Here is a 15,132-nt window from a genome sequence, read left to right as displayed (position 1 = left end):
ATCAATGAAACCTGAGATGCGGTTGTGACAGATTGGTGCTGACTCTGCAAAACAAACACCCGGAGGCTGCGAATGCCTGTCTTTGACAAACCACTCCAAGTGAGGTAACATGTTTGCAATTGGGCCTGGTTGCTCAGCTTTCCTCCTCAGATTTGTCTGATAGCATCTACTGTATGTTTGCCGCTTAGGTTTGGCTTTGCAGAAGTGGTCAACATCAGAATCAGAGTTGCCTTTATTGTCATTGTATTGCATACAACGAAATTTGAGTCCCATGGTGCATTTTGTAGAAGGTAAAAATAAGAATAAGGAAAAGGATAAAAATAAAACAAGGAATAACTACGTATATAAATATAAAAGTGGCAGGTGCTGTTCAAAATAAGTGTAAATATATGTGCATCAAAAACAATAGTCTATACAGTAACAAAATGTAGAATTGCAGTCAAAAACAATAACCTATACAGTAACAAGATGTAGAATTGCAGTAACCAAATGTGGATTTTCTGTAAACAAAATGTAGTATTGCACTTGGTATGCATGTTTGAAGCATTATTGTACATAACAGTGAGGTGTATGTTTTAGTAGTGCAAAAATAAGTATGTTCATTTATGATTGTTCATTCCAGTGATGGCTTTGGGGACAAAAGACGTCCCTGAGTCTGTTTGTCCAACATTCAAGATGGTCATCATTTCACTTAACAATAGCTGTAGATTGCCTTGTCTTTGTTTTGTGGCAGCGCTGCAGGTGAATGCAGCAGAAAGCTTAACTTAATTAGAAACCAACATAAGATCATCACTGGTCAAGTAACTCACAGGATTCTTTTATAAAGATTTATGAAGATAAAGAGAGGATGGGATCATTTTGTGTTTATTTTTCTTTCTGAAGGTTATTTCTGGGAGTTGAAACACTGCACACACCACAAAGGTTCAAAAGATGCTCCTTTGCACATTCTAGTTGAGAATTATGAGCACGAAGATGTGAAAGCAGCCCAGTGCCGCTGACGACGTCTGCGATAAAGTTGCCCTGAATTTGTCTTGACAAATTGACAAGCTAACCTGAGGAACTTCACTCCATTTACTGTCTGTATCAGATAAATGATGCTATTTGCAGCAACACCTGATAGCCAGTCAACCTCATTAAACCATACTCGTAGTGTGACTCAAGCTCAGGCCTGCTGTAATGCCACGTGAACCACTACACTACCAATACCTCTCCAACTCTTTCACAAACCAAAGGATGCTGGTCATGCATCCGAAGACACACAGCATAAAGGTGATACATGTAGAAAACACTAAAAACTATTTGTTCTTGCTTTTCTTGAACAAATGATCTGCCATCTGCAGCAGTTTGACTTGCAGGCATTAAAGATGATATCGTCTGCAGCCACGAGGCAACACAAGAGGAGATTGTTGTGGAATGTGAAGATTACAGCCTATCTTTCTCTCTGATCACTTGTCTGCTCACACTGGAGTGGAGTGTCACTTTAACCCCACTCTCACTCTCATTCGCTGCAAGGACCTGAAGCATGAAATAGTCTTTTGCCAGCATGTGGATGTCAGATGGAGTGGGGGGGAAGTGAAGGGAGTGAGACACGGATTCATCAACGTCATTCAAAGTTTGATGTCAAGAAGCATCATATTCTTTTAAATGCACCTTGAGTACACATAGAATGGCTGCAAGGTGTTCAGTACTTAAAAAAAAACTTTGTTCCTTTAATGTGTCAGACATAAAAACATTTTTTTAATATACTGCACTCCTGAATGAAATGAAATGACCTTTTGCACACTATTCTGATTTATTGGGATGCACCTCTATAATGCATTTGTTGCAATAAAATATCCTCATTATAAATTAAATATAGTGTTGAACATGGCATGTAGATAGGCAGATATAAGTTGTGGATACCATTATCGGGTAAATGATCCCTTCACTGTATGGATATCATATCATGGATATATTACTGCATCAGTAAGATCAAATGAGTTTAAGAGAGGCTACCAACTGTAGAGACTCCATTTGTCCTCATCTATAAATATCTATTCATTTAGAATACTTTACCTTTTCATCAACGTCTACAGTAATACAAAATATTAGTTTGATTTCCGTGATTGAATGCCCCGAGGCAAGTTGTTAGATTTTTTTTAAATATACTATATTTTCCCACCTTTTCTCATTTCCATCAGTCATGACCCTGACGTTCCCTGAGGCAACACAGGGAGATTGTTCTATTCATGAGAATTGACTAGCTAATCCCGAGCCAAGCACCTGCAGACCCCCACTGAAGGCTGCCTTCATCACTCTCTGCTGTGGCATCACTATTGTCAGGAGCCGCTGATGAATTTACTATCAGCGGTCCGAAAAGACCTGTGTGTGTTTACGTGCGAGAGAGACACACAAACCTTCCAGTGTTTATTAATAGTCACAGTGATGCAGCTCTACCATGATTTATTCTTATAGGAAAGCCATCGTTTTGCAGTTTTTGTTAAACTGTCATAAATAAAACAAGTCCACTTTATGGATTTTATTGAGGTCATAATAGGTGTATGTATAATATGTATGTATGGTAGACTACTGCAGCAGTGCATTTCCATAGTACTGCATATGATATTAATAGATGCTTGTAGCGTTCTACCCTTCTCAAAAAGAGGTAGTCTATTAATGTATAAAAGAATAAATATAAATATGTTAAATGTTTATATGACTTTATTGTTTCTTGTGAAGGACAGACTTGGTATCAGTAAGTTGTATACTCGTAACTAGTGCAACACAGCAGATGGGAAATACAAAAACATCGTAGCATTTTTTTTCCAGTGATACATCATCATTTAATAGGCTCCTCTGAGGAAAGTTAGAAATTGGCACTCGATAGAAGTCGTCATGTCTGATAGGTGTTGATGGACTCCACTGCTGCCCTGAGAATATTGAGAATATATGTACACGCTGGTACATCATGGGGGCAACACGCAAGGATTTTCTTTCATGCTTTGGATGGAAAGGAAAGTCCCCCGGGAAATATTTTTTTTTGATAGTCTTGATGGATAAGTAGACTTCTGTTATACTGTATTAATCATATAGTCACCTTGATGTGACTATATGTATGTATTGGGAGGCGTTCCTGGATGGGGTGATTATGTTGCTATGTCACTGTAGTCAGCATCATAACAATGTGTAAAATAATGTTAATAATGTTCGACATACAGTAGTACATAATGAGTCTAAACTACATTGTTGTGTTGTGGCACACTGAAGATAAAAAAAGTCACATTTTTGTTTGTAAAAAAACGCTTCTCATGTTTGGCAGCAGAATGGATGACAAATACGTCAGGTGCTGATATTTTGGAACTACTGTAAGGTTTCTGGTTTCCGCCTCACCAGGACAGTCGCACAAAGGCTGCTGGATTATTGAAGGGGACAGTCCAATGTATTTAGCCTAAACCATACAAGCAGGAAATGACACTGATCAACTTCACAAGTCGCTGATAGTAAGAGCTGTGCTGATGCTTGGGTGCCATTATGCAAATGCACAGGTTCGAGCATTCATTTGCAGGAACAGCTGAGGATGGAGCTTCAATTTACTGTTTCACTGAGCCGTGATAACGATGGACCAAGTCTGGTTTGGACAGTCAAACAGGATAGAAGTGGAAATGGATGACTTTGAGTGCATATATTTGTTTACTGGTTCCTACAATTTACATTTGATGTAATATTATTTTTACCTTTAACTTTGTTAAAGGTAATATGCTCAATATTCATTATAGTAATTCCATATTAATATTTTATCTCCAATGGCAGGCATTTGATGTAATATTATTGTTACCTTTAACTTTGTTAAAGGTAATATGCTAAATATTCAATTATAGTAATTAAACACACCTCATAAATCTCAATTGAGGCTCTGTATAGAAATGTAAAAATATTAGACATCTGTTTCCACAATGTATAAATGCACCATGCAGTTAAAATGTGCTCCTCTTGTGAGCCCCAAAGAAGTCGGCAGCTTCAGCGAGGTGGATGGTTCGCCGCCTTGTGTACACCTGGAGGGGAAGCACTCCCACTCGAGAGAGAGTGTCATTTGTAATGTGCAGCCTCAGTGTATGCGTCTTTGCCAAGCTAGAGGCCCCGTGGACATTGAAAAATAGGTGGCTGTCTTAACTCTTTCCAACCCGCTGCCTCTCTCTCCACTCTCATCACACTAATGACAATATCCACTATATCCAGTAAAGTATAGTATTTAGACAGTGGAGCGAGCAGAGATGTTGTATGTTGTCCAAGGTCTATCCTGGGGGTCCTCATGGCTGGGCATGCCCAGAAAACCTCAAAAACAGAAAAAATTCTGGAGTGACATTTACTTAAAGAGGGTGCTCAACTTCTTAGCAGAGTACACCCTGGACGGGTCGCCAGCCAATCACAGGGCACATATAGACAAACAACCATTCACACTCACATTCATACCGATGGACAATTTAGAGTCACCAATTAACCTAGCATGTTTTTGGAATGTGGGAGGAAACCGGAGTACCCGGAGGAAACCAATGTGGAGAACATGCAAACTCCACGGCAAGATGCCCAAGCGGAGATTCGAACCAATATCCTGTCTGTGTATGAAACTGTGTAATGTTTAATACAGTATATTGAAATTGTAATGGAATAGTGCCACGCTTGTGCACACTTCTTCCAGTTGTGTGTGGGTCAGTCCACTCAACTAGCCAAAATGTGCCGTGCTTTCACTGTGGTGTGCCTAATTAGTGTGTTTGGCCTAGTGTGCTTCACCCACAAAAGTAGCATTTTGATGTGTTGCAAGACTCGTTTACTAATTGTTTGTTTGTTCATGTTGTGTTTATCCCTTATCACAACACGTAGAAGTTGAATATTAAACAGATATAGCTGGCAGAATATTTTGCAGATATTCTTTCAACAAAAATCAAGCAGGCGCCACACTTTGACATTTCAGTGTGTTATCAGTGTTCTTGTTATCTTCTCATTAACTGGCACTGCAGTTATCTAAATTAAAAAATGAAACAGTGTCCTCACATGCAAATGCTAAATTGGGTTATACTGGATGCACTGAGCAACCACAGCATTATTACCACTGGCACAATATAATGAGGTCTAATGCAAGAGATGTATCAAAACATCCACCTTCACCGATGTAATAATGGCCATGGCAATCTTTTGAGAGAAAGTATTACATTCTTTATTGTTAAGGCTGGACCTTATTTACTTACTTACAGAGAGTCTAAAGATTAGACACACACACACACACTCATCCAATCTGTCCTGTGTTGTAGTTCTGCTTCGTGAGGAGGTGGCCCAGCTCCAGGAGGAGGTGCACCTGCTGCGCCAGATGAAGGACATGTTGAGTAAGGACCTGGAAGAAAGCCAAGGAGGATGCTCCGCCGACATACTCTCTGCCACCGAGCTCCGCGTGCAGCTGGCCCAGAAGGAGCAAGAGCTGGACCGAGCCAAGGAAGCTTTGCAAGGTCAGAACTTGAGCATGCCCATGGAGCTGTGTGTGCTATTTAAAACACTTCAAGGTCACCAGGATGTACTGAACCCATTGTCACAGCATCGCCTTGGCCTGAATGCTGTGTATACTTGATGGCCACATCATTAGTTACACCTGCAAGGTTCAATGCACAGTAGAAAAGTATGAACAAATGTGTGATTGCAGTATTTTTTCACTTATTGTAATTAGTTATTATTACAGCCATTGTGAGTTCCCCTTTAAAGCATCCTTCTTTTCAATTTGATGAGAGACATTCTAGATCGCTAGTACCGTATTGCTCTACCTTCCTGTGACGTCTGTCCTCAGTGGTGCCTACAGGTCCAACATTCCAAGTAATGAGGAAAGTTTTTGCTTTTTCAATGTGTAATGAGAGGCCATCAAAAACAGCTCTCACGCTTTCACATGCAAATGGTGACAAAGTATAATTTAGTTTTAATGGGAACTTACAGCTGCTTAAGCAATGCCAAGTCTCAAATACCATTGCCGAGTCGTGTTGATGCATGTTACATTATTCATTAAATATGTCAGAATGACCTGATTTAGTGAGGTTATAGTAATACTGTCATTTTAGTCCTCTGAGGGATACATTGGCTAGTTGCAAAACTGCACTTTTCAGGGGGATTTTGCCCATCATCCACAATGTTAATGTGAGACATGAACACATACTGTACCTTTGCCTGTTATGTTTGTATTATTGTGAAAGTTATAAACACTTATGAATGTTGGAAGATCCAATACTTATCTCGAAGATTTGTAGATTTGAAGATTTGTAATGGTAATGGTTTTATTTCATTTGAACATGCATCAGATTCCAATTGAGTGCATCCCATAATCAGTTCACAGTTCCACATGTCCAAAAGGAGTAGGAAGAAGCAAAGCTTATTCAATCCTACCCCTCCATCTGGTACTTTTACAATCAGTAACCGTTACATTTGTTCACTTTCTGCTTTCCTAATATAGTTTAAGTTTTTTTATTTTTATTTATTAATTTTTTTTTATTTTATTTTGTCACATACTGAAGTACGAGGTGATATGACCATACAGTGACATAATGGGTACCATAGTAACTGTCAATGTAGTGGTATGTATAGCACATCATTTGAGCAATTAGAGGAATACAAATGGAATTCTTCAAAAGTATGTCCAAGTTTGATTAGTATAGTATTTTACTATCGATACGTACATATTTACAGTATATGTGACTGTCTGGTTATTTGGAAAACAAACCAAAACAAGATGATACATATCATCCATATGAATTACACATGCATTGCGGTTATAGATGCGCCTTCAATGGGCCCTATTAACGGGTTACAGCGGACATTTTGTCTTGTGTCAAAAGATGGCGGATGGCGGCAGCCCAACAGTCCCAGGTGCAGGATGTTTTGGCCGCCGCAGGGTTTTCAGCTCATCTGAACAGCTTCTTTGATTTCACTCAGGCAGGTGCAATGAGCTTTTCTCTGTCTGCCTATCCGCCTCGGAGGGTGCTTCTGACGAATCCTACCAGAATGGGTTTATGATGTGAGTGTTGAACTCTAAAACTGGTCTATGGAATCATTGACCACTCTGGGATTCTGGTCCGACAACACAAGGTCATCAGATGGACTCATCAGCATTGAAGGCTACACTGCAAAGGATTTGACACTTGCCAAGATTTAAAATATTTGTCGACATGTTCGGTCATTTTGAAGGCCTGGTTATGGTATAACCTTCAACACGTTTGTCATGCTAATAAAATGTGTCTGTACTACGACTGTTCACTACTGTAATACTAATGATCTCTCTCTTACTCTCTCTGCTTCAACCAGCCATGAAGTCAGATCGTAAGCGTCTTAAGGTGGAAAAGGCAGACCTGGTGAACCAGATGCAACAGCTTTATTCCACACTGGAAAGCCGCGAGGAGCAGCTCCGCGATTTCATACGCAACTATGACCAGCACAGAAAAGTATGACACAAACTGGACCAAAACATTAAATTTCTTTGTATTCGTCTGCTACCTTTTCCAAAATATAGCACTTGTGGACTCCTATAGAGCAGCTACACACAATAACCAGCACAGAAAGCTTTCTAGATCTTCCAGAATCTGCATCCATTCCAGCTGTATTTCTTTTTGTGACGTACCTGTATGCATCAATTTCAGGCTCTGGTCTGTCTCCACCAGGAAAGCGAGGATGCAGTGAAGGCTCTCGCGAAAGAGAAAGACATGCTGGAGAGAGAGAAGTGGGACCTGCGGCGGCAAACCAAAGAAGCCACCGAACACACAGGGATTCTTCGCACTCAGCTTGACCTCAAAGACAACCGCATCAAAGAGCTGGAGGCTGAATTGGCCATGGTGAGATGGGAGGTTTCTGTGCCACATACGATTGGACAATATACCATATTTATGGTTGTCATTGGTTTATAACTTCCTGCTTTATAGATGATGACAAAAGACATTTCCATTCTGATTCTTCTGTGAAATTAACTATTGATTCCCTAGTGACTCAAATGGAAAAAAGTGAAGGGATTCTGTAATCTAACCCAAATTGTAATGCTTCTTTAGCCCTGCAGAGAGGCAGAGGCCGTTCCCTTCACTTCAGCAAACAGAACAGTGTGGCCAACCTTGCAACTTTGTCACTAAATCTGGTGACATTCCAAACGATCTTGCCACATATTTTGTCCAAATCTATTGACTTTTTCTGGAGTCCTTTGGAGAGTTTTCTGGTATTTGGGCGGCACATACTGATTCCACATAAAGATGTGCATTTAGTGTTGTTCACTCATATCATTGTCTTCAGTTCAATATTTCTCCTCTCTTGTTGAGAAGGATTGTGTAATGCTTTTGTGTAGCTGATCATTGTTTGCTTGGTGCAAATATGCATCAAGCAAACAAACAGCTAAAATGATCATTTCAGCCGTTTGAAGATTTACCACATTTACTTGTGGCACCAGGAGTCAGTTCTTGGCTCAACACGGCATTATTTCCGTCTGATTTTTGTTGGATTTTTGTAGTTTTATTGGGAACCGCAAGAAAAGATTTTAGAAACTCTTTACTATTTTGGGTAAACTGCATGGAATCAAGCACATACAAATTTTCCATATTTTAATATGCAGTGTGGGTCTCCCTAATGTCTCCACCCACTCTTCAGATGAGTAACTGTGTCAATCAAAGAATGGAGTACCGGGTGTTTGATCGCCTCGGGGACAGGGACTTCTCTCCTAGGGTCATGGCGGTAAGATGAAGCCCACCTCGCTTTGCCTTTTAACTTCTCTTAACCCCTTCCGGATCCTTGGAAAGCTTCCCTTAATTGTGTTGTCTTCTAAAGCCCCTCCTTGGCTGCACGTGTTTGCCTAATCCTGGGCTTACCCTAATTGTACCCAGTGATCCCAAAGGTTCCCAGTGTGATTCATGGGAAGGTGCTCTAGAAAGAGAGCATCGATATTCAAACTGCTAACAAGGGTTGTGATTCTATTTTTCTGTGCATGTCACACCTTGTGATTGGTAATCGTTTGACCGTTTGTGATGAAGTGGTGATTGCCAGCCAGCTGCTTGACTGTGTTGGTGATGATTTGCACCCTTCCGCTTTGCATCAAATCATTCATGCAAAAAAACAACCCTTGAACACCCATACTGGTCTCCAGCTAATCACAGGACATGTACAGACAAACAACCATTCCCACTCACATCTATGAACAAGTTACAGTCTGCAATTAACCTAGTGCACGTGTTTTTGGAATGTCGGATGAAGCCAGTGTGTAGTAAACAGAGATTCGAACCATGTATTTCCCGACTGTCAGGTCAACATGCTAACCCCTAGGGGCTCATTACAGAACTCTAAAAAAGCTTTTTAGTGCACAGCCACATAAATGAGAACACCCAATTGCAGGTCTTCCTAAAACTGAGTATTTGAGCAGTAGTGTTCTTTATACAGACCAAAGAAAACAGCATTAATCTCCTTTTATCTGGCTTGTTTATGACATTTTTTTATCAAAATGTATTTTCTAATGACTGTTATCTAAATAATTTGTGACTCATAGCAAAGGTTAACAACCCGAATCCATTTAAATACATTAAACAGTGTAGCTTGAATATTTGTACTAGGTATATTAAAATAATAAAGTTATTTACAGTTGTCTTTTTTTTACTAGAACTCTGGTTGATCGAGAGATCGGAGAAAAAAAAAGTAAAAAAAAATATGAATCTCTTCGGTTTTATTGCAGTGCTTGAGAGTAGACTTCTAAAACCTCAAATTAAAGTTACCCCAGATAGTTAAAGATGTTTTAGCTTCACACTTGCAGTCTTCCTCAGACGTGTCACCTGACCACTGTGACGTTCTACTTATCAGCTGTTCCAATCTGCTCAATCTCACAGTGTGAGAGACTTGACAGATCTACCAGATCAGCCACTCTGAGAAGTGGCCACCCGGTGACACTTCTGCAGGTGAGGTGACAGTCAAAACCCGTCAAGGTAAAAGCCATCTAATATGCCTCAAAGTTGGTCGGAAAATAATAAAGTAGACATATTTCGAACAATGTAGATTGACGACATTGCTCCTGAAAAATGTAAATCAACCAGTTGGAGAGCCAGAAGGAACAGTAAATCAGACATATACACATTAAGGAAATAGCCATATTGACCTGAATATAAGACAACACTCAATGTGCTTTTTCCATGACCTGTTTTTGGGAGAGATTGAAGCCAAAACCCAATTAAAAAACAAAATTAATCTTTTATAAATCATATTTTCAACATCAGTGATCTGCATATAAGACAACTGATCTTACATTACCGTCAAATACCGTCTTACATTTAGGTGAAGAGCCAAATTCTTTTTGCACAAAGAGCCCATCCATGTATGTATATTTGCTCATCTCTTGGATTCATGCAGTAACTCCACATGGACATGTACTTTGGCTAATGTGTCTCTTTTGTACCTCTCTCAAGGCCAAACAGTCGTTGGCCACCCTGACCAAGGATGTGCCCAAACGTCACTCGCTGGCAATGCCCACCGAGACAGTTGTCAACGGCAACAACCAGGAGTGGGTGATGCAGGCAGACCTCCCCCTCACTGCTGCCATCAGACAGAGCCAACAGACCCTCTACGTTCACACAGGACATGCCACCGACAGACAAGGTGCGAAGGCGCTGGCATCAGCCCCCCCAAATCACATCATGCGCTGTAAGAGTACTGTTAACCATCCTTCCATGTGCTTTGTTAAGCCGACCGACTTTGTCGCGTGACATGTACGAAGCCGGTGACACAAGTTGCACGTTACTTTCTTGGGTTAACTTTAACCTTTCCTTAATACTTCCACACTTTGATTTTTTTTGTTTTTTTTGTTTTGTTGTGTGCTTTCTTGATGATGTAGTCTAGCATTTTGTCAGATCGTTTAAGTAGACGTTTGTTCCTTTCAGCTTGCTTCTCTTTCCCTATAATGCCACCTTGTTGTTTTGTTGGCGAACTTAATGATGATGCTGCCGTACGTTAAAATGCATGTACACACTATGTGTACGTGTTGCTCTGTTGAAGCAACATCATAGCGTTCTCTTCCATTATCATGATGAGTCCAGTCAAAACCACATTGTTCATGTGCTCAGACCGTTCCAAATAATCAATTCTGCACATCATTTGGAATCGAATGGGCTGCACGGCATTTGAGTGGTTAGTGCACAGACCTCACAGGTAGGAGACAAGGGTTCAATTCCACCCTCGGCCATCTCTGTGTGGAGTTTGCATGTTCTCCCCGTGCATGCGTGGGTTTTCTCCGGGTACTCCGGTTTCCTCCCACATTCCAAAAACATGCTAGGTTGATTGGCAATTGTTCATAGGTATGAATGTGAGTGTGAATGGTTGTTTGTCTATATGTGCCCTGTGATTGGCTGGCGACAAGGTCCAGGGTGTACCCCGCCTCTTGTCCGAAGACAGCTGGGATAGGCTCCAGCACCCCTGCGACCCTTGTGAGGAAAAAGCAGTAGAAAATGAATGAATGAATTTGGGATAGAATGCAATCCTTTTTAGCAATTTGCGTCTTTAAAGAATCAGCTGTCTTCCAGCCCAATCACTTTTTTTCTATTTTTTTTTCTTCACTTCTTTATTGTGCTTCGTTAAGTACTTGATGTCCTCCAACCTGCTTCCAATGTCATTCAGCCTGTGTCCCATGCCGTTCAACGCCCAGCTCTCTTCACCATCCTCTTCCTTTGCATTTGCTGCAGCAGACGCCCTTTCTCTGCTCATTTTTTTGGAACAATTGGCTTGTCTCATGTAAGTTAGTTGCTCCCGCCAGATGGTAATCAAGCCAGTGGTGTCAGCAAACAGATTTGGGATTTTGGTTGAGATCTGTGGTTGGGGAAAGTGCCAAAATAGTCGGAAGCTTTTGAATCAGTACAGACGTCTTTTCAGGATGTCATGCTACATTTACAAACATGCACATCTGAAATTGACATTTCACAATTACTCTATGACTTTATATGATTTACCATTATGCTGTACCACACTGAACTAAGATTTCATCCTACTTGCTTAAATCACATAATAAACAGAAAATAATAAAAGAAAAATAGTTGCTCAATGTGTGCATATTGGTCTCACAGGTCCATGCACGGTCACTGTTGCCTGGCAACTGCAAATGATTTTAGGTAATTTCCGGCGTTTCATTTGGTATTATATCTCTATATGTCTGTAAAGGATGTCAGTTCTGATTCATCTATTCATTGGGGGGGAAGCATTTTCCGAATTGATTCTATTCCGTGTGGAATCCCACCTGTAAAAATGAAGCTCTTTTCCGCTCCGTCTAGTGGCTGCTGTGCGGTTGAGCCCATGCCACTTGCGTCAGCCCTCCATCATGTCCGACGTCTCGGCAGTGGAGGGAGACAGGTCGTCTACACCTAGTGACGTCAACTCTCCACGTCATCGGACTCACTCGCTGTGCAACGTAAGACACCGCCCCCTTCCCTCTTTGCTCGGGCTGAAATGTCCGCTATTATTGCCATTGTGTACCGGTTGTCTCCATTTGGCCTTCTCATTCTAAGGCTGTTTCATGTTTGCTTTTAAAAACATGAAAATAGTTGAGTGGGTTCATGCCACTTTATTCAAAATCGAGGTTGGAGGTTCAATTACTTAATTTAGATTTCCAAACTATCCCTTTATCTCAATTTTCTCTGTCCTTCAGTCTCTAGAAGATCTGGAGGTGGCAAAGTGTAAGAAGAAGAAGGAAAAGATGGGCCTTGGCTCTTTGTCACGCGTCTTCTCTCGGGGGAAGCAGCGCAAGTCCCTGGACCCTGGTTTGTTTGATGGTACTGCAACACCTGATTATTACATAGAGGAGGACGCAGACTGGTAAAACGCCTCTGTGGAAGTGATCAGACAGCGTTGCTGAGCATGTATGAAGGTGTATGCGCGCGTGTGTGTGTATGTGTGTGTGTCAAGCTGCCAGACAGGGTGGAGAATCCAAACAAGCAAATTGCACCTGTACGTATGTACAATACTGTAAATAGAATATGACAACATGGCGAACAACAGTTTTGTTCTTGGACCTTTTCGATGTTCCGCATTTTGACTTTCACTCAACTGGAAACTTGAAGGATTGCTGTACATGAAAATAACTGCACAGTGTGTGTTGAAATGTCTCCTCGTCCTGAATGCCTTTTCTTATTTTTGATATGTATCCCCCCCCTTAACCCACTGATGACTGACCTGCTTGGTTCATTCCCTTCCTCCCACACTGTCACTGTGAGAAACGTTTTCCTGTGGGCTGACTTGCAGAGACCCCTCAAATCCATCCCAAAAACATAGCCAGGAAAATTGATGTTAGCATCTCTTTTACTGGGATAAAACCCCCCATACAGAGCCGTTTGTTCCCTAGCAACATGAGGCCCAACAGGAATTGTGGGTAATGTGATTTCTATCTGTTTGGATAGAAAAGCCTTTTGTACGTGACATATCGTGTCATGCATGCATATACATACATCATAGCGCCTCTCCCAGAATGCATGCAATTCATTTGTCATTTGTTAAGAAAAGAGAGGTCAGTTACTCACATCGGACATTTTAGGACTGGTAACCGATAACTAATTCAGGGCTCTTTAAATCAACTATTGAAAAAATGTTCTAATTGAAGTTATAGATGAATACATATTTTTTTATATACATTACAGTATATATTTGTTTAAATGAGCTTTTACATTCAAAACAAAAACAAAAATCAGTAATGCCACATTAAAATACTGTATTTCCTCATTTGGTGGCGATGAGCATTAAATTACTCAATTAAGGCCTTTATTTTTGCAAAAGAATATCAAATAACATACATATTTAATATACAGTATATATTTTTTCCATTTCTTGTCTATTATTTACCGTACAGCAACAGCGCACCCTTCCATCTCCATTGTAAATGCCAGCTTTACAGATGCCACGTTTGAGTTGGGTGACTTGTGATGATGACATCTACTGCCGCACATATTCAAGTTTATTACATCCATCTCATTTATAACTGATAAAAATGAGGCGTCGACAAGGCTCAATGATGAATCGAGGCACGGCGTTTATTCAAGCGGAGGCCATTCTTCGAGGGAATACAGTATATGTGACATCAATATTAAATCTGAAAGAATGAATGAAGCTTTTTAAACAAAGACGCATGCAAACCTCTTACTCATGACCCTGTGATCTCGCCCAAAGAAAAAGCAATTAACATTGTGCCAAAGTTAGCATTTCTTCAAAGAGACATTATTTGGTTGGATTGAGCCGGTGCCTGCACGACCCCGCCCCCAGGAAATCTTTTTTCCCCTGATGTTAATCTACCGCCATGTATTTGTCACTTCTCCTTGCAATGCTACTGACAACACACGGTGGGTGTGTGTGGGAACATTTACCATTTACTGGAGTTGGCCCCAGAAAACATCAGAACACAACAACCCTAAAGTAATTCTATATTTATTTGTATGCGTAAGCATCCAAACTGTTTATTTCACCAAGCTTTTATTGTTTTCTTCTATTGCCAACTTTTATAATTAGCCTCTCCTGACAGTTGTTGTTTGAACCAATCTCTTTTGTGTCATTTTTCTTTTTCCTCAGATATTTTAACTTTTTGTAAATGGGTCGAACATAACAGAATTTAAAATAATAATAATATTATTATTATTGAAGAAATTTATTTAAAAATAGCGGTGTCCTGAGATGTGTGCAAGGCATGGTTAAAAAATAAAAAGAAACAGAAACACCTCAGAACTAAAGTAAGACTATTTTAAAATAAAAAGAAATCATGTTGACTTTTCATGTGGCTCTCCTCTCTTTCCCCGTCTTAATATGTGTGAGTGTGTGTGTTCATTTGTGGCTCTAATCCTGATTCATGCTGGGGGTGGGCTGCCATTTTAACACATGTGCTCGTGTCCCTCAGCCTTGTGAGTCCATCTGTGAGAGGAGGTTTCGTCTTTCCTCTCTTTCCCCACATAAACGCACTTATTCCGGCTTGCATTCCAATCAAGAGATGAGGAGAGAGGGAAAGGAAACCTATGGAAACATCAAGATGTGAAGTCGGTAACAGTGTGCTTTGACCCCTGACTTCTTAATCACCCTCCTCTTGTTGTCTGACCTCCAACGGACTACCAACCCAGTGACCAAAAGACAATTAAAGCGGGTGTTACAGCA

At 40.6% G+C, this 15,132-nt stretch overlaps 1 protein-coding gene across 5 annotated transcripts in view; it reads left to right on the top strand.

Annotated features, from left to right (window-relative positions):
* The window catches only part of kazna (kazrin, periplakin interacting protein a), a 66,523-nt gene that overhangs the window by 46,136 nt on the left and 5,255 nt on the right, over positions 1-15,132 (top strand). The window contains exons 5-12 of one of the 5 annotated variants that reach the window (XM_058083300.1): positions 5,286-5,477; positions 7,312-7,448; positions 7,665-7,835; positions 8,632-8,715; positions 9,855-9,923; positions 10,428-10,617; positions 12,279-12,415; positions 12,653-12,776. In XM_058083300.1, the coding sequence (XP_057939283.1) occupies positions 5,286-5,477; positions 7,312-7,448; positions 7,665-7,835; positions 8,632-8,715; positions 9,855-9,923; positions 10,428-10,617; positions 12,279-12,415; positions 12,653-12,776 (1,104 nt within the window). Of the gene's footprint in view, positions 1-5,285; positions 5,478-7,311; positions 7,449-7,664; positions 7,836-8,631; positions 8,716-9,854; positions 9,924-10,427; positions 10,618-12,278; positions 12,416-12,652; positions 14,759-15,132 lie in introns of those variants that run through there. The other 4 variants (XM_058083302.1, XM_058083301.1, XM_058083303.1 and 1 more) reach the window with 4 other exon arrangements.

Source organism: Doryrhamphus excisus, chromosome 10, assembly GCF_030265055.1.
Source record: "Doryrhamphus excisus isolate RoL2022-K1 chromosome 10, RoL_Dexc_1.0, whole genome shotgun sequence".
Lineage (NCBI taxonomy): Eukaryota > Metazoa > Chordata > Actinopteri > Syngnathiformes > Syngnathidae > Doryrhamphus > Doryrhamphus excisus.
The sequence above is the reverse complement of the archived record's forward strand: the minus strand, read 5'-3'. Positions and strand labels throughout refer to the sequence as shown.